The sequence below is a fragment of the Grammomys surdaster genome, unplaced genomic scaffold (genome assembly GCF_004785775.1).
Source record: "Grammomys surdaster isolate TR1022 unplaced genomic scaffold, NIH_TR_1.0 62, whole genome shotgun sequence".
Taxonomy (NCBI): domain Eukaryota; kingdom Metazoa; phylum Chordata; class Mammalia; order Rodentia; family Muridae; genus Grammomys; species Grammomys surdaster.
In genome coordinates this window covers 1,385,677-1,405,007 of record NW_021604564.1, presented here as the reverse complement: position 1 = coordinate 1,405,007, position 19,331 = coordinate 1,385,677, and the positions used below count along the sequence as shown (strand labels likewise).

Sequence of the window (19,331 nt, the reverse complement as noted above, 5' to 3'; positions counted from 1 at the left end):
GAGAGAGAGAGAGAGAGACAGAGCAAGAGAGGGAGAGAGCGAGCAAGAGGGGGGGAGAGAGCGAGAGAGTGAGAGAGAGCAAGAGAGAGGGAGAGAGAGAGAGGGAGAGAGAGAGAGGGAGAGAGCAGGAGAGAGAGAGGGAGAGAACAAGAGAGGGAGAGAGGGAGAGGGAGAGGGAGAGAGAGGGAGAGAGAGAGGGAGGGGGGAGGATGTATGTGAGAGTGTTTGGGTTGCTTGTATGTAAGGATATTTACAGTCTTATGTTCATAGAATCCAGGTATTGTAGCGTTGGTGTGCCTACTTATAAAAAAGAAGGTCTATAGATTTAGGGTGTCTGTGATGTCTTGTGGTTTAGGCAATGGTAGGTTTAAGATTTGAGGAATTGGAGGGTTGTTCAGGTCTATAGCCCTTGCGAGAACTGTCAAAAGCCAAGCTCAACATTGGGCCTGACTACATGAACCTGTCATCCTGGCTACTCTGGAAGCCCAGACAGGAAGTGTGCATATTTCAGCCAAGTCTGGACTACAGAGTGAGTTCAGGCTAGCCTGAACAACTTAGCAAGATGCTGTTTCCAAACAGAAAAGTGGGGAGAGGCTGAGGTGTAGCTTAGTGGTAGAGAGAGCACATTCTCAGCACACGCGAAGTCCTTATGGCTGGTACCCAGTGCTGAAGCCAGGGAAAGCCAGCTTCTGGTAGCTGAGGGGAAGGGCGCTGTGGCTTGATACCTTCTCGAGTGGGGAGGAACATGGATCCAGGCGTCTGCTCTGGCAGGTGTCCCAGCCAGCACTGAGAACCCCCTAGAACTAGGAACTGGGCCAGCCAGAGTGAGGGCTGAAGTCTCAGGTCTTGCTCCCACACCCCACGGTCAGGTACTCCATCATTACTCCCAATGTCCTACGGCTGGAGAGTGAAGAGACCATCGTATTAGAGGCCCACGATGCTCAGGGTGACATCCCAGTCACAGTCACTGTGCAAGACTTCCTAAAGAAGCAAGTGCTGACCAGTGAGAAGACGGTGTTGACAGGAGCCAGTGGATATCTGAACAGGGTCTCCATCAAGGTAGGCAAGGAACTAGGGAACTACAGTCAGCCATAGCCCCTCCAGGTCCAGCCTGGGTCCTCCAGGCTGCCTCCTGTGTCCTCCTCTGAGTCCCTCCCCTCTAACATTCCTCCACTTTGAGACTCTCCTCTCTGAGTCCCCTCCCCTCCAAGTTCCGCCCCTCTGAGTCCCCTACCCTTTGAGACCCTCTGCTCTGAGACCCTTCCCTCTGAGATCCCTCCTCTCTCAGTCCCTCCCCTCCCCACTGAGTCCCTTCCTCCTTGAGCCCTCCTGTCTGAGGGGAGATGACAGAGAGGGGGCCCAGGGACTCTGGGGGACACTCTCTGGGCACCGCTCCCTGCCACAGACTCCTGACTTCTCCTGGCCCATGCATAGATTCCAGCCAGTAAGGAATTCAACTCAGATAAGGGTCAAAAGTATGTGACAGTGGTGGCAAACTTCGGAGAAACCGTGGTAGAGAAAGCAGTGCTGGTAAGCTTCCAGAGTGGGTACCTCTTCATCCAGACAGACAAGACCATCTATACCCCAGGCTCCACTGGTAAGTGCTGTGGGAGGCTGCTCACACCAGGGCTGGAAGGTCCTCCCAGAGCCTAAGGTCTAACGGGACTCTGCTTGTCTCCCCCACATCCTCCAGTCTTTTATCGGATCTTCACTGTAGACAACAACCTGCTGCCTGTGGGCAGGACAGTCATCATCACCATTGAGGTACTTAGCTACTGAGTTTCCCAGAGATGGATTCCCTCCTCTCTAGTGCCCTCCCCTCCAAGTCCCCTCCCTTTTGAGACTCTCTCCTGAGACTCAGTCCTCTGGGATGGTCCATGGGCAAATGGCTACACAGCGATCAGTGCAGAGACCAGAGACCTAGGAAGACCCATAGGTCATTGACTGAGGAATCCAACTCCATGGAAACTCCCTGAACTTGTTTCCCTATCTGAAGATTGGGATGAACTAACAGTAATTCTGTAGAGTCAGTCCATTCTGCCCAGTAGAGAGCCCTGGTTAAAACCTGAGTGAAGACCCCTCCTTTCTCTTCCCACAACCCTCTGTGGTTCTCACTTCTTTAGAGTCAAAGTTTTCCTTGCAAGGCACAAGGTTCTGCTCACCCTGCCCGGTTTCCTTCCTGCCTTCCTCCTCCTTCTTTGTCTCTTGCTCCCTCTGCTCCAAACACACACATCACATCCCTCATCTTTTAAATGCCCAGGCTTTTGCTGCATTAACTATGTCCTAAACATAAAAGGAAATTCACAGAGAGGTTGAGCTATTTACCTGAGAACACAGAGCTTATAAGTGGCACAGTAGGGATTTGAACCTAGGCTGGGCTACCCAGGTCTGTGTTCTTAACTGCTGCCTCAGTGAACATAGATGGGGTGGTTGTGCCTCTGAAGAGTTGCTTTATCTCATAATGCCTTTCTTACAGACCCCCGATGGCGTTCCCATCAAGAGAGACACTCTGTCTTCCCACAACCAATATGGCATCTTGCCTTTGTCTTGGAACATTCCAGAACTGGTCAAGTATGTCTGGGTCTACAAAAACGGGATTCCCCTGTCCAAGGAGGGGGATGGGGAGGAGGCACTTGGAGGCCCTGCCACATTCCTCGTCTTCTTGTAGCATGGGGCAGTGGAAGATCCGAGCCTTTTACGAACATGCGCCGAAGCAGACCTTCTCTGCAGAGTTTGAGGTGAAGGAATACGGTAAGTCAGGGGGCACCCAGCAGGTGAGGCCACTGTGCTTACGCTGCCCTGGCAGCCATGTGGACGACATCATCTTCATACCCCATCTCAGTGCTGCCCAGTTTCGAGGTCCTGGTGGAGCCCACAGAGAATTTTTATTACATCGATGACCCAAAGGGCCTGGAAGTTTCCATCACAGCCAGGTGAGGAGGGTGGGGGTGACACATGAGGGGAGTCTTCAGCTACATCCAGAGAAGTCTCCAAGACCCCAAGTCTACTTGTCTCTCAGGTTCCTGTACGGAAAGAACGTGGACGGAACGGCCTTCGTGATCTTTGGGGTCCAGGATGGCGATAAGAAGATTTCTCTGGCCCATTCCCTCAAGCGTGTCATGGTATTGCCTCACCCCTTTGAGAGCTTGGAATGGCAGCCTCTCCCCCCTGAGACCATGCCCCATCATCACTACTGAGCCCATCCCACCCCTTAGGGCCTCCTTCTCCTTGCTGAGCTAGGTCACCCATTCTGAACTCCTCCCTTTCCTAGCCTCCCCTCTCTTGGGGATCTTCCCCCTCCCTCATGCTCTCTGACCCTCTGCAGACCCCCTCCCTCATGCTCTCTGACCCTTTGCAGATCGAGGATGGTTTAGGGGATGCAGTGCTGAGCCGACAGGTGCTGATGGAGGGGGTACGGCCCTCCAACGCAGATGCCCTGGTGGGGAAGTCCCTCTATGTCTCCGTCACTGTCATCCTGCACTCAGGTGAGGCCTGCTTTGATGGAGGGGTGGCAAGGCTAGTCTGAGAAAGGAGGCGTGGCCCTGAAGGGCTGCTGGGATGCCTGCCCTCACTAGTACCATCCATCTCCTCAGGTAGTGACATGGTAGAGGCAGAGCGCAGTGGGATTCCAATTGTCACCTCCCCGTACCAGATCCACTTCACCAAGACACCCAGATTCTTCAAGCCAGCCATGCCCTTCGACCTCATGGTAAGATCCAGGGCTGGTCCCCATTTACACTTCAGTCACTCTGAACACACTGCTTGACCCTTCCCTGCCTGGCTCTGTCCATAGGTGTTCGTGACCAACCCTGATGGCTCTCCAGCCCCCAAAGTGCCAGTAGTCACTCAGGGATCCGATGCACAGGCTCTCACCCAAGATGATGGCGTGGCCAAGCTGAGTGTCAACACACCCAACAACCGCCAAGCCCTGACCATCACAGTGAGTGCCTGGGGCTCCATTCCTTGTCTCCTTGGTCAGGGAAGCACAGGGATCTGCTGGTTTTCATGACACTTTCTGTGGTTCACCCAGAGGATCCTATGTTGCTGTAATAAAACACCTGACAAGAGCCACTTAAGGAAGGAATGTATATAATGGCTCACAGTGTGAAGCTACAGTCCTTCGTGGCTGGCAGGCACAGAAGAAGGAGCTTACAGTAGCTATTCACACCCCATCAGCAGAGATAATTTTCTTTTTATTCAGTCCAGTCCAACAGCTCAGGGGAGGACGGTGCCACCCACACATTTTACCTAATCTAGAAACCCCCTCGGCAGCATGGCCAGGTCTCATCACCTGGCTGATCTAGTTGCTCTCAAGCTGAGCCTGTTGTGAGCATCCCAACCTGGGCAGCTCTGGGAGTCACCATGCCTCTCTCTGGATTCCTCGCCTAGGTCCGCACCAAGAAGGAGGGTATCCTAGACTCTCGGCAGGCCACCAAGACAATGCAGGCACAGCCCTACAGTACTATGCACAACTCCAACAACTACCTACACCTGTCAGTATCTCGAATGGAGCTCAAGCCAGGGGACAATCTCAACATCAACTTCCACCTGCGTACAGACCCGGGCCAAGAGGCCAAGATCCGATACTACACCTATCTGGTCCGTGATCACCAGGGGCCTCAGCTCCTCCAGCACCCCAGGGATTCATGCCCAGCCCTGGGGTCTCCTGCACCTATTCTACCCAGCCCTGTCCTGGTTCTTATGCCAGCCCATCATCCCTCCAGGTTATGAACAAGGGGAAGCTACTGAAGGCAGGCCGCCAAGTTCGGGAGCCTGGCCAGGACCTAGTGGTCCTGTCCCTGCCCATCACTCCAGATTTTATTCCTTCCTTCCGCCTGGTGGCTTACTACACCCTGATTGGAGCTAATGGCCAAAGGGAGGTGGTAGCCGACTCTGTGTGGGTGGATGTGAAGGATTCCTGTGTAGGCACGGTGAGCACCCCCCTTTCTACTCCCTTTCCTTTTTTAAAGACAGAGTCTCACCGCGCAGCTCTGACTATCCTGAAATTCAATATGTAGACTAGCTTGGGCTAAGCTAACAGATTCACAGAGCTCTGCCTGCTTTTACCTCTCCCTACCCCCCACCACTTCCTCTTTTTCTCTTCTCTCTCCATGTCCTCTCTCCTCACCTCTCTCTTTTGCTTATCTCTTCTCTCCCACTGTCTCTTTGCCCTCCCCATTTCCCCACTCTTATGTTCTCTCTGTCTCCTTTCTGAACTTCCTTCCTCTTTCCCTCTGTGGGTTTTCTGGGATTAACTCTTCCCTGTCTTGCTTCCTCACCCTCTCTATAGCTGGTGGTGAAGGGAGACCCAAAAGATAACCGACAGCCCGCACCTGGGCATCAAACAACACTTAGGATCGAGGGAAACCAGGGGGCCCGAGTGGGGCTAGTGGCCGTGGACAAAGGAGTGTTTGTGCTGAACAAGAAGAACAAACTCACACAGAGCAAGGTAAGTGCCTGCATGCCTCAGACCAGCCTGGAGTGTGGCGAGTGCAAGAAGCTGGGTCTATGAAGGGCTGGATGTTAGGATGAGGAGGTGTGGGATGGCTAGGCTGAGCTTCGTGATGGGTTGGTGGTCTCTTTCCACCCCCTCCATCCACCCCATGTCATCCTACTTGCAGATCTGGGATGTGGTAGAGAAGGCAGACATTGGCTGCACCCCAGGCAGTGGGAAGAACTATGCTGGCGTCTTTATGGATGCAGGCCTGGCCTTCAAGACAAGCCAAGGCCTGCAGACTGATCAGAGAGCAGGTGAGAAAAGAGACCAGGGGTGGACACAAGGAGGGACATTATTCCAAACCTAGATGCCCATATAAGAACAGGACTCTGGGATCAGGAGACTGAATCTCTGCCCTTCCTCTATCAGCAACACCTGCCTATCTCTGTTTTGCTTAAATTAGTTTTTAATTGCATTAAATTAAAGGGGTGTGTGTATGTGTGTGTGTTTCCCTGTGTGTGCACATGTGCACGTGTGTGAGTGCATTGTGTGTGTGTGTGTATGTGTGTGAGCATGAGTGCGAGTTCACCATGGCATGCATATGGAGGTCAAAAGACAACTGGTAACACTCCATTCTCACCTTCCAACTTGTGGGTCCCGGATACCAAACTCTGGACATCTGGATTAGCAGCAAGTCCCTTTGCCCCATGAGCCATCTCACCAGCTTTTATTGTTTCTTCTTGAGCCTCAGTCTCTTCCACTACAAAAAGGGTGCAACCATCGCATCCCAGCTTTACCCTGTCCCTCCTGTCTCTCTCTCCCTCAGATCTTGAGTGCGCCAAGCCAGCTGCCCGCCGCCGTCGCTCAGTACAGTTGATGGAAAGGAGGATGGACAAAGGTTAGGAATCTTCTGCTGACTCCTGTCTCCATGCATCACCCACACCCATCCTGTTAGAATCCCATAGGAGGAGGAGACGGTTGCCTTCCTTGTCCTACCTGAAGTCTGGTCTGATGCTCTCCTGATGGCTAAGGCTGACTCCAGGTCTGGGCTTCCCACAGCTGGTCAGTACACTGACAAGGGTCTTCGGAAGTGTTGTGAGGATGGCATGCGTGATATCCCTATGAAATACAGTTGCCAGCGCCGGGCACGCCTCATCACCCAGGGTGAGAGCTGCATGAAGGCCTTCATAGACTGCTGCAACTACATCACCAAGCTACGTGAACAACACAGAAGAGACCGTGTGCTGGGCCTGGCTAGGAGTGAGTGGTGGCTTGTAGGGCAACACTTGGGTGGGTGGAGGGGGTGGGCACAACTGCCCAGTGATGGGTGGCTCCACCTGTTTGCTGGAAGGGTGGCTCAAAGACTGTGTCCCCAGCCCTGTTACCTGGGAGGATAGAAAAGAGTGGAGGCCATCTCTGGGCTGTATGTGAGGAAAGACTGAGGGAGGGAGCCAAGGGCTTTTCTCATACTGGGCATCAGCTTTTCCACACCTATACCCCCATCCCCCAAAGCAATACATCTTCCGCAAAATGAAGATAAAGTCTTCTATAATCAGTCCACACTGAAGCTAGGTGTGATAGCACATGCCTGTCATTTTAGCACTCAGGAGGCTGAGACAGGAGGCTTGCTGCAGGTCCCAGGTCATCGGGGACTACCTAATGAGTTCCCAACCAGTTTGGATGATGCTCATCTTGATAGCAACAAATCTGTAGAACATGATTTTTAGATTTTAGTTCCTAGATGGAGAGAGAGATCCCACAGACTAGCGTGTCTGGGACTGGTTAGAAAGCCGTCACACAATGGTGAATGCATTTATACAGCTCAGAAATGTTTTCAAGGGCGCTACCTGCAAAGTAGGTCTTTTCCAAATCAAATCTACCTACCCTCAGGTGACATGGATGAAGACATCATTCCAGAAGAAGATATTATCTCTAGAAGCCACTTCCCAGAGAGCTGGTTGTGGACCATAGAAGAGCTGAAAGAACCAGAGAAAAATGGGTATGGCTCTCGTCAGTGAACAAAGGTGCTGGCCACCAAGACTCACCACTTGACTCACATGGTAGATGGAGAGAACAAACTCTCACAAATTGTCCTTTGACTTTCACACGAAGGTCATGGCAGAAGGATGCCATACACACTTAAACATACACAGTAAATATATTTTTAAAGTGGGGGTGGGGGATGGGGGGTGGGGAGGGGATGAGGCTGGGACAAGCCCATTCCATATCCTTGCCTGAGAGTAGAAGGCATCCTCCCATCTCATTTGCATATGATTTGCATGTACCTGCCAACTTCCTGTTGCCTCTGGATTCACCATGGAGGTCCATGGGCTGAACTAGCAAAACCACAGGTGCAACCTAGAGCTCCTATCTAACCTGTCCCCAGGGCCTTCCACCTCAGCACCCTCTCCATATTGATGGATCTTACCACTTAATTTTTAAATTTCTGTCCCACCTAGAATCTCTACAAAGGTCATGAACATCTTTCTCAAGGATTCCATCACCACCTGGGAGATTCTGGCAGTGAGCCTGTCAGACAAGAAAGGTACAGAAGGGGCTGGGAAGACGGCTCAGTGGCTCAGCAGTGAAGAGTTTACCCAGAGCTCCATCTGCAGAACCAACGTAGAAAGGAGGGAGTCATAGTACCTGCTTGCAATCCTAGTGCTGGGGAGTCAGAGACAGGAGGATCCCTGGGACTTCCTGGCCAGCCAGCCTAGCCAAGCAATGAACTCTAGGGTCAGTAAGAAAATTCAGTGGTTAAAAACATTTGCTCATCTTGCAGAGGACCAGAGTTTGGTTACCAGGACCTATATCAGGCTGCTCACAACTCCCTGCAGCTCCAGGGTATCTGTTGCCCTCTTCTGGCCTCTGTGGATACTGCACTGAGATGCATACAAACAGAGACTCGTGTACATACATAAAATTAAGTATAGTAGAGAAACAATTGAAGACAACACTCAGTGTCAGCCTCCGGCCTCCACATGCATGTGCACCCATCCACAGATGTGCACATGTAAACACATGAGGTTGGACACAACTGGCTGTGATACCACCACAGCTGAGATTTGCTAATCACATGCACATGTTTAGTCTTCAGCTTTCTGCAGATGGGATCAGCCATGGACAGCTAGGGAACTTGAAGCAGAAGCCTGCCTTTGCCTCCCTGCACAGCCCTCCTACCCTGGACCCTTCACACTCCTCTTTCTGCCAACAGGGATCTGTGTGGCAGACCCCTATGAAATCACAGTGATGCAGGACTTCTTCATTGACCTGCGACTGCCCTACTCTGTGGTACGCAACGAACAGGTGGAAATTAGAGCTGTGCTCTTCAACTACCGTGAACAGGAGAAACTCAAGGTGGGAGCAAGTCACTGGAAAGTCACTGAGACCCATGAGCCCACCCCCACCTGCCTTGTCCCCTCCCCCACCTGCCCTGTCCCCTCTCTCACACACCTGCCCTGACCTTACTTCCCTGGCAGGTGAGGGTGGAACTGTTGCACAACCCAGCCTTCTGCAGCATGGCCACCGCCAAGAAGCGTTACTACCAGACCATCGAAATCCCTCCCAAGTCCTCTGTGGCTGTGCCTTATGTCATTGTCCCCTTGAAGATTGGCCTCCAGGAGGTGGAGGTCAAGGCTGCTGTCTTCGGCCGCTTCATCAGTGATGGTGTCAAGAAGATACTGAAGGTCGTGGTGAGTCCTTGGGGCATCTGCTGCCTCTAGCCTTCAGATCTCCCTGCTGTTCACCAAGGATTGTCTTATGGCCCAGATGTTACAGAAACTTAGAACTGGCTAGGCTTCAGGGTGTAGAGTGCTCAATTAGTTCATGCAAAGTTCCAGGCTCCATCCGCTGCACTTTGTAAACCAGGTATGGGGTATGCCCTTATCCCAGCACTTGGGAGGTGTGGGGCAGGAGGATCATGAATTTGAGAACAGCAGGGGTAACTTAATGAGACCCTATCTCAAGTTTTTTAAAGAGTAAAAAGGGTCCAGGGAGATAGCTTAGCCAGAGACACGATTGCTGTGCAGTCATGCAGACCTGAGCTCAGAGCCCCAGCACCCAAACAGAAGCCAGAAGACGTGGCTCGCTGCCCAGTCAGCCTAGCTGGGGCTCGCCGGCCAGTCGTCGGCCCTGCTGGGGCTCTCCAGCCAGTCGTTGGCCTAGCTGGGGCTCGCTGGCCAGTCGTTGGCCTTGCTGGGGGTCGCCGGCCAGTCGTCGGCCTTGCTGGATTGGGTACTCCAGATTCATCAAGAGACTGTCTCAACAGAGGAAGTGAAGAGGGATAGAAGAAGACATATGGCACTGACATTTTCACATGCTTGCATCCACACTCACACTTGCACACACTCTCATACACATGCACACTCATACACATATGCATACATGTATATACACTCACACGTACGCAGACATGCACATCTTACACACATGCACATACTCTCACACATACCTACACAAACATGCACATATACACCTCACACTCACATAATGCATACTCATGCCCTCATATTCACACACACATGCACACTAACACATCCACACTTGCACATTCACATAGGCGTGCATACTCACACACGCATGTGCACATACATGGACAGTCACTTACACCCATGCACACATACTCATACATGCACAAACATGCATGCCACACAGTCACATACATTCATGCACTTACACTCTCACACACACGTGCACAAACACACTCATACACATGCAAACATGCACACACACTTATAAATACACACATGCACGCATACACATGAGTATAAGGTGGACATTTGAATCACCTCCTCCTTAGAAGTTGAGACATAAAGAGGTTAAGTAACTGGCCTCCAGGCACACAGGCAGAGAGGCAGAGCCCTTTTGAAGGACTTTCTGAATAGTTTCCTGATGACCATCTGTGTATCTGTTGTCATTTTATCCGTCACCCTCCACAGCCGGAAGGAATGAGAGTCAACAAAACTGTGGCCGTCCGTACACTGGATCCAGAGCACCTCGGCAAAGGTGAGGAGGCAAGCAGAGAGGGTAAGGTGGGTGGGGTACCAAGGAAGGGGTGGGGGAGCTGATGCCATCCAAGCCTTTACTCTCTCACCCTGCAGGGGGAGTGCAGAGGGAGGATGTGCCTGCCGCAGACCTCAGTGACCAAGTGCCAGACACAGACTCTGAGACCAGAATTCTCCTGCAAGGTAAGATGGCCTCTCCCCTGCCGTGCAGGGGTGGGGCAGCTGGGAGCCAGAAGCTAACAGAGCTCCATCTCGTGGGGTGGGAATGAGGAGAGAAGAGGATAAGGAAATGGAAGGGGGGAAGACCCTGGACCAGGATGCCCAGATTCAAATCAATTTCAAGCTGATTGACCTGGGACTCATTTCCTAACATACTGCCATCCTGTGCCTCAGTTTCCGTCTATGAAAAATGAGGGCAATGATACAATGCTGTTTTAGTCTCTGTCCTGTTATGAAGAGACATCATGACCAAGGCAACTCTTCTTAAAGAAGACATTTAATTGAGGCTTGCTTGTAGTTCCAGAGGCTTCGACCATGAGTATCATGGCAGGAAGCAGACAGACACGGTGGAGCAGTAGCTGAGACAGGTTTACCTTGAGAGCTTTCCCTTGATCCACAGGTAGCAGGCAGAGAAAGAAAGAGACTGGGCCTAGACTGGGCTCTTGAACCCTCAGAGCCCACCCCAGTGACATGCCTCCTCCAACACAGCCACAGCCTCTGTTCCTTCTCAAACATAGTTTGACTAACTGGAAATCAAGCACTGAAACATACCATTCTCGATCAAACACCATAGACAGTCTGTGCCCTGTTTGCTGTAGGGGTTGAGCCGTAGCACCTGAGATCCCCTCTTCATCTGAAATAGTGTGCTGTGGGTCTGCCTGTAGGAGCTGCCTGCAGACGTTAGTGCAGCAAACAGCATTTGCTGATAAAGACACTTAAAATGAGAAGACACACATACCAAGAGCAGAGGTCTTGACTGCTGCTCTTGACTGGATCCAGGAACATCAAGGGGACATTGCACCCCTCAGACAAGCACTCATAGAGAGCTAGTGACAGTGCCTAACTACAAAGGTGGCTTGAGGATTATTTAAGATTCTATGTGGAGTTCTCCAATGGACATGAGCAATAGACTGTAAGTCAGAGCTGTCTGTAACTATGGCCATTATTTTATCGAAAGGTGAAATTAAATGTCCAAGGTGAGGTACAACCTTCCCCCAAACCCACACACACCCTCCTGCAGCCACTAAGCCCTAGGCTTCCTCTGGTCAGAGACTGCCTTTTGTTTGTTTGTTTGTTTGTTTTTTGTTTTATTGTTTTTTGTTTTTGTTTTTGTTTTTCGAGACAGAGTTTCTCTGTGTAGCCCTGGCTGTCCTGGAACTCACTCTGCAGACCAGGCTGTCCTCAAACTCAGAAATCTGCTTGCCTCTGCCTCCCAAGGGCTAGGATTAAAGGTGTGCACCACCACTGCCCGGCTCAGAGACTGTCTTAAACACACCTTTTCCTCCACTCTCAGGGACCCCGGTGGTTCAGATGGCCGAAGATGCTGTAGATGGGGAGCGGCTGAAACACCTGATTGTGACCCCCTCAGGCTGTGGGGAGCAGAACATGATTGGCATGACACCAACAGTCATTGCGGTACACTACCTGGACCAGACTGAACAGTGGGAAAAGTTCGGCCTGGAGAAGAGGCAAGAGGCCCTGGAACTCATCAAGAAAGGTGGGGCCTGAGCTAGAGCTCCCCAAAGCCACCCACTCATCCTTCCCAGACCCCTCCATTCCCAACCTTCAAAGCTGGTCCTCCCAAGGCCCTACCCTCCTCAATCTCCTCCTAAGCCTCATCCTTCTTCCCAAGGCCTGTCTCTCCTCCAAGCCTCTCCCTTCTCCTTTCTTCAGAGATGGGTCGCCTGTCTGATCCCTGAACCCAACCTGAGTCCTCTTTTTAGAATCCATGCCCTGTTTGAGCCTTCCTCCCTCTCTGCACACTTGTCCCACCCCATGCAGCACCCTTGTCCTCCCTCTCCTCAGTAAGCCCCTCCCACACCACTCTGCTCTTCCTCTCTTGGCTTTTCCCTTCAAGCCTTCCTTAAAATCCCTTCCCTCCCAGGATCTTGGTCCTATCCTCTTTGAACCCTCATCCCACCTCACATAGGTAGCAGCATCCTTATACTGTCCTGGGTCTCCCACTGCCTATCCTGGTTAACCTAGCCCCCAGCCCACCCCTTTCTTTGGTGACCCTGTCTATTCCCCACAGGGTACACCCAGCAGCTGGCCTTCAAACAGCCCAGCTCTGCCTATGCTGCCTTCAACAACCGGCCCCCCAGCACCTGGTAAGCAGGTGGTCAGCTTGGTCCCCTCTGCCTCAGTATCCACCCGAGCAAAGCCTGAATCCCCACCAATGGTGGTCTGGCCTCTCTCTGTCCACAGTCAAGGCTGCAAGCACTGAATGAGCCTTAGAATCCTTTAAGCACCAGCTTCACGAAGCTTTGAAATTAAAAATCCAAACTGAGTGGCTCTGGCCCCAACCCTCTCTGCTCATTGGTGGGTGAAGATGTCAATCTATATACTAAAACCAATTGATTCTCAACTGGTGTCACTATAACTCCTGTCCCCAGGCTGACAGCCTACGTGGTCAAGGTCTTCTCTCTGGCTGCCAACCTCATTGCCATTGACTCTCAGGTCCTGTGTGGGGCTGTAAAATGGCTAATTCTGGAGAAACAGAAGCCAGACGGTGTCTTTCAGGAGGATGGACCTGTGATTCACCAAGAAATGATTGTAAGAGACAGGCAGATTCCAGAAAGAGAAGGATAGAGGGTCCTAGGAGGGATGGGAGAGAGTACTGTTCATTTGGTGGTGGGGGTTGGGAAGGAAGTGAATAAAGTTGTAAAACACTGGAAGTATTTCAAGAATTCAGAGGCTTACTGACCCAACTAAGAGAGCGACACGCTCGGTATTCTGTGCACGAGCTGAGATCAGAGGTCAGCCTTGGGTGTCAGTCCTCAAGGGCCACCACCCCTCTTTCTTTTTCTTTTCTTTTCTTTTCTCTTTTTCTTTTCTTTTATTCTTTTTTTTTTTTTGAGGAAGGGTCTCATTGTCATGAAGCTCACCCAGAAAGCTAGGCTGGCCAGCCCCCGAATCCCAGCATCTGCCTGTCTCTGCCTACCCAATACTGGCATTACAAGCACATGCCATCATACACAGATACTTTTTTTTTGTTTTGTTTTGTTTTTTTTTTTGTTTTTTTTTTGACTTTTCATTTTATTTATTTAGTTATGACTATGATGACCACCCCAATTTCCTAGGAAGTTTTCTCTTGATACTGCTGCTGTATCACAGTGTAAGAGCTGAAGTCTCACGAGACGTAAGGACCACAATTTTTGACTACAAACCATGATGCTGGGTAATGTTTGAATGAAAACATTTGATATGGATGGTCAGATGAAAGATACCAAAATGTCATACTTTTTTTTTTTTTATGTGAGCTCTGGAACATTAAGTGCAGGTCCTGAGGCTTGAGCTGGGGAGCCCCTGCTAACTATTCTGACTCATTTACCCTGGGCCTCTCAGAGGTAGCCCCACCATAAATCAAGGAGTATTTCCCTGTCTGTGGAGCCTCTGAGTAGCTCATCCCTGTGGGGCTAGACCCCATGTCTGCTTTTCCTCAGCCGTTATACCAGAAACAGCAGTACAAGGGAACCTTAGTAACCGAGAATGAAGCAACAATTCAATTGATGCACACTAGAGAGTTTGATCCTCCAGGGTGGGGAGCTGAGCCTGGACTTCAGATTCTTCAGGGTGCTTGAGAGCCAGGTAGGGACAAATAAAGACCTGATTCTGCTCCTATTCACAGGGTGGCTTCCGGAACACCAAGGAGGCAGACGTGTCGCTCACAGCCTTTGTCCTCATTGCACTGCAGGAAGCCAGAGACATCTGTGAGGGGCAGGTCAATGTGAGTGTCTTCTCAGCCCTCCATCCTGTCAGCTGGGAAGGTGACAGTGTTTAAGCTGTGCTTAAGCACTCTGACCAAAAGCCACTTAATGGGGGGAAGGGTTTCTTTCAGCTTGTAGCTCTAGATCACAGACCTCCCCTGGGGAGAGTCAAGGCAGAGACTCAAAGGCAGGTGTGTGTTTGCTGTTCTATATAGCATTACCTCAGACCAAGAACTCGCCTCACACAGCCAAAGAAATGATGCTGTTTGCTGACTTACTGGCAGGGTTTTACCCTGGCTAGCTTTCTTAGGCAGTTCAGGACCACCTGCCTAGAGATGGTGCCACCCACAGTGGCTCTCCCACATCAATTAACAATCAAGACAGTCCCTCACAGACATGACCACTAATCTAAGACTCTAATCTAAGCAATTCATCAGCTGAATTGACACTCTGGGCCATGTCAGATTGAAAATTGAAGCTGACCAGGGGAGGAGTTGTTCCCTTGACCTGGGAGATTTGGCCTTCTCTACTTATTACCTGGAAGGTCTTGGGAACAAATCATGACACCTGTTGGGTATCATTGTTATGACCTCAGAGGTCTGGTATGTAACTTTTCCTGGGGAGATCTGAACAAACATCTATCACCCTAGAACAACAGACTAAGGAAATGGTTCTGCCCAAGTTCAGCTTGTTGAGTTTATTGGGGTCACTTAGGGGAGCACGGGTGACTCAAAGGCAGCCGAACTGCCAAAAGGCCCACCCCACCATGGGTGATAAGTCACAAAAGCTGTACATCTGGAATCCCCTGCCCAACATGTGGGTGAGTCCACCAGAGAGGCCCCTCACCTCAGCAACTGCTTGCTGCCATATGGAGGGGATTTGTGTATCTCATACCTTTCCTGAGAGCTCTGGGCACTTGGGAGCTTTGGAGCCTTCTGAGCCTTGGCCTACGTCTTTCACTGTCTTCCTGAGTTTTATGAGTGCCCCTGCATCTTGGAGGGACTATTTCAACTTAGAGCAAAGAGCTACACATCCAAATTCATAAATGAATAAATGACGAACCCATAATAAAGATGGGATGGTGAAGGCAATGATGGAGGAGGACAACTCACATAGGCTTAGACTGATATGCTGAATTTGACTGCTAGCTTATGCCTGTTTGGGACATTTTACACCATTGATTTGTTCAGTGACATCCCCTGGGGGAGTACTTACACAACCATAATACACCTTTGTTTTGAAGCAGGACTCAACTGCTCAAGAACCCACAGTCACACACTGCTGCACATACCTAGTGTAGTGTATAGACTACTCTAGACACATAAAAGTATTCAACAAAAAGGTGCCACACAAGTGTCCCCAACAACTAGGGAACTCTTAAAACCAGACATATCAAAGGCAAGGGAGCCCTAAAGGACAGATACCCCAAGGTAACCCAGAAGTCATGTGAGACCCCAACCATCTGCCTCTCACAGAGCCTTCCCGGGAGCATCAACAAGGCGGGGGAGTATCTTGAAGCCAGTTACCTGAACCTGCAGAGATCATACACAGTGGCCATTGCTGGGTATGCCCTGGCCCTGATAAACAAACTAGAGGAACCTTACCTCAGCAAGTTTCTGAACACAGCCAAAGGTGAGAGATCACCTCAAGGGAAAGGAGTGTGTGCATGGGTAGGTGAGAGGCCACTTCAAGGGGAAAGGGGTGTGTGTAGGGTGAGGGAGTACCTCAAGGGAAGAGTGTGGGGGGACTTGAGGTGCCACCTCAAGGGGGAAGGAGTATATGGGTGAGTGTTAAGGGGTGACCTCAAAGGGGTGCAAGGCTGGAGTGTGAGGATGGGTTCTGGATACATACATGGAGCCAGGGCACATGGCTCTTAGCTGAGAGGTGGGATGCATGGCCCACACTGAGCTGCATTAAAGGCCTCTAAAGTATGTTGACCCTTCCATGTAAATCACACAAGAGGCCTGCTGCATCTTTCATTCAACCATGCTTTGGGCATCTGAGTCCAAGAGAGGAGGAAAGGTGACTGAAGCTGGTGGACTAGAAATGGTCTCGATTTCTTTTCTGGTTTCTGTTATAAAAGACCCTGATAGAAGCAACTCAAGGGAAGAAGGGCTGGCTGTTCAGCTCACAGGTCAAGAGTGCAATCCATCATAGCAGGAAAGTCAAAGCAGTGGGACCTAATCAGGAAGCAGAGAGAAGGCTGCAAGCTCACTAGTGCTCTGTCTGCATCTTACAGAGCCTGGTATCTCCACCCCAGGGAATAGTCCTGCCCACCTAGAAATAGGTCTTCCCACATCAATTCACAGAGTCAGGATTATTCCCACTCACATGGCCAGGGGATTGTCTTCCAGGTGACTCAGATTGACTGTCAACACTGAGCACCAGGACCTGGTCTGATCCTGGGGAAAGTTAGCTCCTATGTCACCCCCAGGCTACATGGGCAGTGGATGAGGGGCTGGGGTGTCTTTCTGCAGATCGGAACCGCTGGGAGGAACCTGGCCAGCAGCTCTACAATGTGGAGGCCACATCCTACGCTCTCCTGGCCCTGCTGCTGCTGAAAGACTTTGACTCTGTGCCTCCTGTGGTGCGCTGGCTCAATGAGCAAAGATACTATGGAGGTGGCTATGGCTCCACCCAGGCAAGTAGCCTCGAGCTCCAATGCTTAATTACCACGTCTCCCAAGGGAGATACTGAGGCCCAGGCATGCAGCTCTTGTGCCTGAGGAGTGTGGGGACTGCACGCGAGCTGAGAAACTAGAGCACATGCCTTCTCCCAGTAGATGATGTTCTTCACTCTACTAGGTTCCTAGGGCCCCCTCCATGTTCTCATCTAAAATATTCTAGGTTGTGTGCCATGTTTCTAGGCCCCCTAATGGAACACTAACTGGAGACTTGTAGGTCACATTTATAGCTCCACAGGGCTCTAAATGCCCCCCTCACTAGAAGGTTCTAGAACATGATCTCAATTTGACTAGACTACCAGTGTCCCCATCTCTCATGTGTGGGCTCTAGATCATGTTCTCAGTTTTACTAGACTCCCAGTGCCTCCTTGTCACTGGAAGCCTTTAGGTTACTTCCCTCATTTCAAGGGACCTTCAGTGTCCCCCTTTCTCATGCTTGGCTGCAGCCTTGTCTTTCTTTCTTGTGGGCTGTCAATCACGTCTCAGCACTTACTCCGTCCTCAGAGTCTCTTCAGAGTTTGATGCCTCCACACTCCATCCAGCTTTTCTCTCTTTCTCATGAGATGGTTCTAGACTGATTTCTAGCTTTCTAAGCCCTAGTCTAAGATTCCTTCCTCTTGATGGGTCTAGATTTTCTGATGTAGTCTGACTTGTTTTCATCATTGATAACTTCTGAACAGAAGTTCTCCCACGTGGAGGGGTCTAGACAGGTCTTCAGTATCTAGTGACCTCCACTGCTCACTTCACACTCCGGTGGGTTCTAGATCATTGAATGACTGCTGGACAGCCCTGGCCTGAGTAACTCTCAGTGGAGCTCTGGGATATCCACCCCCTTCCACCTACATATATGCATTCTCCATAATATTCCGTGTGTGCTGCTGCCGTGATTCTGACCTACACACCATCATCTCTCCAGCACACTCTAACCACTAGGTAGAATGCAAAACTAACTATCCTATCCCACGGGTTCTAGGCCACCTTCATGGTATTCCAAGCCTTGGCCCAATACCAAACAGATGTCCCTGATCACAAGGACTTGAACATGGATGTGTCCTTCCACCTCCCCAGCCGCAGCTCCCCAACTGTGTTTCGCCTGCTCTGGGAAACTGGCAGCCTCCTGCGATCCGAAGAGGTACAGCCTTACCCCGCCCCCCCTTTTCAACCATCTATACCAGTCAGGGATGCAGGAGGGAGGTCAGATACCTGTCAGGGCCCTCAGAGTCCAGAGGGAGCTGACCCTGTGTGTGTGTGCTTGTATATGTACAGGGGTGTGTGTGTGTGTGTGTGTGTGTGTGTGTAGGCCAGAGGACAACCTTAAATGTCATTCCTCAGGTGCTGTCCACCTTGTTTGTCAAGGCATAGTGCCTCACTGAGCTGAAATTCATCAAATAAAATAGGCTACCTGGCCAAGAATCCCCCTGTCTCTGTCTTCCTAGTACTGGCCTATACCGTTTGCTTTACTTGGATTCTCAGGATCAAACCTAGGCTCTCATGCTTATAAGTCAAGCTCCTTGTCTTCTGTGCCATCCCCCTGGTCCTGATACTGGCTCTTAACACCCCCTCTTCTCTCTCCCAACTCTCTGCAGACCAAGCAAAATGAGGGCTTCTCTCTAACAGCCAAAGGAAAAGGCCAAGGCACATTGTCTGTAAGAAAGGGGAACCCACATCTGCCACATCTACCCACCTTCCCCTGTCTCCCCCACCACCATCCCTGTCCATCCCTTGCTCTCATGAGACTTTCTCTCATCTCACCAGGTGGTGACAGTATATCATGCCAAAGTCAAAGGCAAAGTCACCTGCAAGAAGTTTGACCTCAGGGTCACCATAGGACCAGCCCCTGAGACCGGTAAGAAGAATAAAGACCCCTCCATTATCTTCCAGCCCCACCCCTCCCATCCTATCTCCTGCACTCCTCCTGAATCAGGACCCAAAGGCACCTTCTCCCATCTTTCTGTTTCTATGTTTGTAGCCAAGAAGCCCCAGGAAGCCAAGAGTACTATGGTCCTTGAGATCTGCACCAGGTAAGGATCATTATCCTTGGGACTCACCCCAGTTACTTGCCAGTCTGTGCACATCTTCTGGGAGCCAAGGCCAGGGCCACGGAGTGAGAAGTGGCCGTGGTAGTCTCACACAAAAGCTTCAGGAGAGGACTCTCTTCCCAAGAGTGTTATACTTCTTGTATGACAGATGCTCCTCGACGATGTTTGTTGGAACTATTTTTGTGCCTTTATTCCTTGTGGACAGGGTTTTCTGTGCATTTTATTCCTGTGGACAGGGTTTTC

At 50.9% G+C, this 19,331-nt stretch overlaps 1 protein-coding gene across 1 annotated transcript in view; it reads left to right on the top strand.

Annotated features, from left to right (window-relative positions):
* The window catches only part of C3 (complement C3), a 26,660-nt gene that overhangs the window by 1,284 nt on the left and 6,045 nt on the right, over positions 1-19,331 (top strand). Inside the window, exons 2-33 of the mRNA XM_028759407.1 lie at positions 870-1,059; positions 1,435-1,597; positions 1,694-1,764; positions 2,477-2,571; positions 2,669-2,751; positions 2,843-2,933; positions 3,020-3,122; positions 3,359-3,485; positions 3,594-3,709; positions 3,794-3,940; positions 4,390-4,599; positions 4,725-4,931; positions 5,291-5,449; positions 5,622-5,751; positions 6,264-6,335; positions 6,497-6,697; positions 7,328-7,436; positions 7,897-7,982; positions 8,652-8,794; positions 8,917-9,129; positions 10,375-10,441; positions 10,537-10,623; positions 11,954-12,157; positions 12,692-12,767; positions 13,053-13,212; positions 14,288-14,386; positions 15,842-15,998; positions 16,844-17,007; positions 18,023-18,181; positions 18,636-18,695; positions 18,805-18,895; positions 19,019-19,070. Of these exons, the coding sequence (XP_028615240.1) occupies positions 870-1,059; positions 1,435-1,597; positions 1,694-1,764; positions 2,477-2,571; positions 2,669-2,751; positions 2,843-2,933; positions 3,020-3,122; positions 3,359-3,485; positions 3,594-3,709; positions 3,794-3,940; positions 4,390-4,599; positions 4,725-4,931; positions 5,291-5,449; positions 5,622-5,751; positions 6,264-6,335; positions 6,497-6,697; positions 7,328-7,436; positions 7,897-7,982; positions 8,652-8,794; positions 8,917-9,129; positions 10,375-10,441; positions 10,537-10,623; positions 11,954-12,157; positions 12,692-12,767; positions 13,053-13,212; positions 14,288-14,386; positions 15,842-15,998; positions 16,844-17,007; positions 18,023-18,181; positions 18,636-18,695; positions 18,805-18,895; positions 19,019-19,070 (4,092 nt within the window). The remainder of the gene's footprint in view (positions 1-869; positions 1,060-1,434; positions 1,598-1,693; positions 1,765-2,476; positions 2,572-2,668; positions 2,752-2,842; positions 2,934-3,019; positions 3,123-3,358; positions 3,486-3,593; positions 3,710-3,793; positions 3,941-4,389; positions 4,600-4,724; positions 4,932-5,290; positions 5,450-5,621; positions 5,752-6,263; positions 6,336-6,496; positions 6,698-7,327; positions 7,437-7,896; positions 7,983-8,651; positions 8,795-8,916; positions 9,130-10,374; positions 10,442-10,536; positions 10,624-11,953; positions 12,158-12,691; positions 12,768-13,052; positions 13,213-14,287; positions 14,387-15,841; positions 15,999-16,843; positions 17,008-18,022; positions 18,182-18,635; positions 18,696-18,804; positions 18,896-19,018; positions 19,071-19,331) is intronic.